At 38.3% G+C, this 3,279-nt stretch overlaps 1 protein-coding gene across 1 annotated transcript; it reads right to left on the bottom strand.

The window, feature by feature from the left end:
• Positions 1 to 1,141: 1,141 nt before the first annotated feature.
• Positions 1,142 to 1,935, bottom strand: LOC114184283 (kunitz-type trypsin inhibitor KTI1-like). The gene has a single exon (XM_028071572.2). It carries the CDS (start codon positions 1,873 to 1,875, stop codon positions 1,249 to 1,251), a length of 627 nt encoding a protein of 208 aa, XP_027927373.1. The 5' UTR covers positions 1,876 to 1,935; the 3' UTR covers positions 1,142 to 1,248.
• Between the last annotated feature and the right edge of the window lie 1,344 nt (positions 1,936 to 3,279).

The raw sequence follows: 3,279 nt of genomic DNA, 5'->3' as shown, positions 1-3,279 counted from the left end.
GAGAATTGTTAAAAAATTTTAAACTATATGTCTCGGTTAAAATCACAACTGAGGCATAAAAGTTGAGTTTAATTACAAAAATGTCATTGCATGTTTATATGTGTACCACACCTAGCCAACTCAACCAAATAATAATAATAAACAATCACCACATCTATACCGGAAACAATTCAGGTAGCCAGCTCAGGCCGACCTAGGCCTAACCGGCCTAAAACCATAACCAAAGCCGCTAAAGGAAAAGCCAACCTAGGACAACATGCAAACAATGATGACATAAACCAACTAGAGAAGTAATCAGACTACACCGACCACTCTAAAAGACTTGACGAAGCCAAAACACCTAAGAAACAGTAAACCCACGATAGTCAGGACTATGGGCCTGGGCAAAATACCCAGACCCACCTATAGCCCAAACCAGGGCCCAGCCCATGGAATGGTCAAACACAATTAATAATCTATAAATACACTTGGACCCCACAAATTAAAGGTACGCATTCATTACTTCATTAATCACCTGATTTGACTTTCTAAGAGCCTTCGCTGACTTAGTAGGCCAACCGGAAAGAGGCCAACTGAGAAGATAGCGGACTACATGGATAAGGTGACACTTGTGCCTAATGTATCTTATTTGTTCTCTGCAAGAACAATATGTATCGATTGTTCAAAAACTGAGACATATACTATGATGTAAAAAGTCTGAAATATTGTAAATACACATGGCATTTCTTTGGGGAATAGGATCAATGAGAATTCATACTAACTACTTCTCATAATACTGTTGAGCGTCGAAAAATATTTTGCCCATGATTCTTTCTCTAATGGACAACGTGAGATTCAATTTCACCATCAAGAGCATTCGAACCAAAACTCGGATTTTATCACTTATACAAAAGTTCATGTTCCAAACACTATTTATACCTCGAGATTTTTATAATAAAATAATAAAAAAATTCCTTATAACGTTTATTAATGTACTTTTATATATTTTTTATATCTTATAATTTAGTCGACTAAATTCTTCAAGATGGAAGTTTATTTTCTAACTTTATTTTTAAATAACATATATATAATTAGGAAAAAAAGTATAAAAAAAAAACCCTATAACTAAATTAAAATAAAGCTTCATAAACATAGTACTCTGTGCGGAAAACATCAACTCCAATTATGTTATTTAGTCATGCAATTATTACAACAATGTTGTCTCTCACTATGAGAAACTACACATGACCTTTCAGGGGTAGTGGTAGTTCACGCAGATGCAGTTGCAGTTGCAGGTAATGCGGGTGCAGTTCTCTGAAACCGAATCCACAAGGCACTCTCCTGACTCTGAGTCACCACCAAATGCCTGTTTCTTTTATCATCAAACTGAATCCCAACATATCCACATGAACTCTCGTCATCAGGACAGAACAAGATGCGGTAGCCCCCGATGATGGGCGGACGTCCCTTAATTGTAAACTTACCGGCTACTATGTTGTCGTACCCATTAAGTTTAATAGAGAGCTTATCTCCCAAACCCTTCACAGCAGTCCACTTAGATGGATAGGGAGAACACAGGGGTACAAAAGAGAACCCAATGTCAACAAGAGAACCTTCTTCTATATAAAGCTTTTCCTCTGGGCTTAAAATTAGTATCGGTATGCCGTTAGCGAAAGGACTCGAAACTTGGATAACAGATAAAGGGCAAGTTTCGTTTCCGGTTGCTGCAAATTCTACCCCACCCCCGTTTCCAGTTATTATAACTGGCCTCACAAAGTATGTGCCACTATTTTCAAGAGGATTACCGTCAGTGTCTACCACATCAGCGCTGGCTGAAGGGAGGTTCCAGGTGAAGGCACAAAGTAGAAACAGAGAGAAAAAGGTCGTAAACTTCATTTTTTGGGAGGCTCTCTTTTTAAGGCTTATCTTCAGTTTGAGTGAACTACCATTATTGGAAACATATATTTAAAGACGTTCTACTACAGAAACAGGGACCAGCACAAAGTTGAGTATACAATATTTCCTCTTTTTTTTTGGTTCAAAAAAATTTTACTGTACGGACCATAAAAGCAAGATAGGGATTTTACGGAGACTGCAAGAGTTGCAGAGCAAAATCTTATCTTAAATAATTGAGATTTGAAAATAAAGTTTGCATCCTTTATTTTATGTATTATAGTATTTACAATTAGGAGAAAATATTTTGGATCAACCAAGATGTTCTTGCAGATAACAAATAAGATGAGTTAGGCACAACTGTCACCTTATCATGTAGTCTGCTATCTCTTCAGTTGGCCTCTCTCCGGTTGATACATGTCAGCTTGAACCCAGGAGGGGTTACTTGCAGAAGAGTCTCCGAAGCTCAAGTAAGTCAAAGCTCTCAGAGAGTCAAATAAGTGATTAATGAACGCGTATTTATAGAGCATTAATGATGTCTGATTATCTCATGGGCCTGGCCTTGACTTGGGATCTAGCTTGGGCTATGAGTGGGCCTGGGCCCAAACCCAGGCCCTTAAGACCTATTGAACGCAGGGGCTTCTATTTTACTAAGTTTATTGGAGTTGTCGGCCTGGGCTTTAATCTTACCGGGTTTGCTGGAGTAGCCGGCCTAGACTGGCTACCTACCTTGACGATGTGTGTAGGTTAGAACCGATATAAGTTAGGCTGACTCGGCCTAGGCTGAATACTTGGCCGCCTTGGTACATGTATTGTTTACTTATTTGGTCGAGTCAAGCTAGGTGTGGTACACTAGTCCCCCAGCCTTGTCCGATGGGAGTTGTCGGTCAAGGGTGATATGTGTTGGTTGTGTTGGTATGCTAGCGGAACCGGCTAGGTGTGGTACACAAGATTTTCTTAAAATAAATTTACATATTTAAATAATTTGTTACAGGCGGTTTTTAAGTTTAGTTCGATTGTCCTTTAAATTTATGTTAATGATATTTCGCTCGTTTTTTACAATACTGACGTGGTAAAGGATTTTAAATTTTTTTATTGTAAATGCATTAATGAGACAAACCCTTATACGTACGGGAACATTTCTTAGGCAAAGTGAAAGAGAGAAAGAATGAAATACAAAGAAAGAAGGAAGTGGTAGAAAGGAAGAACCATTGCAGAGAGAGAAGTGAAGCATTGCAAACAAACCCATAATCTCAGGTCATCTTAAGGACGAACTGCTATGATACCATAAATGTAATGTCCCATTTAATCAACAATTCTAATTAAAGGAAACGTCACACTGAATAACACAACAGCGTGATCTTGGAGCATAAACACTACTTCTTACAATATTCAAGGCACACAACT

The sequence above is a fragment of the Vigna unguiculata genome, chromosome 5 (assembly GCF_037176805.1).
Source record: "Vigna unguiculata cultivar grain cowpea cultivar isolate G323 ecotype 2 chromosome 5, ASM3717680v1, whole genome shotgun sequence".
NCBI lineage: Eukaryota > Viridiplantae > Streptophyta > Magnoliopsida > Fabales > Fabaceae > Vigna > Vigna unguiculata.
The sequence above is the reverse complement of the archived record's forward strand: the minus strand, read 5'-3'. Positions and strand labels throughout refer to the sequence as shown.

What these genes read in the sequence shown, in the direction of transcription:
- LOC114184283 (XM_028071572.2), bottom strand. Translation starts at nt 1,875, where the DNA reads ATGAAGTTTACGACCTTTTTCTCTCTGTTTCTACTTTGTGCCTTCACC.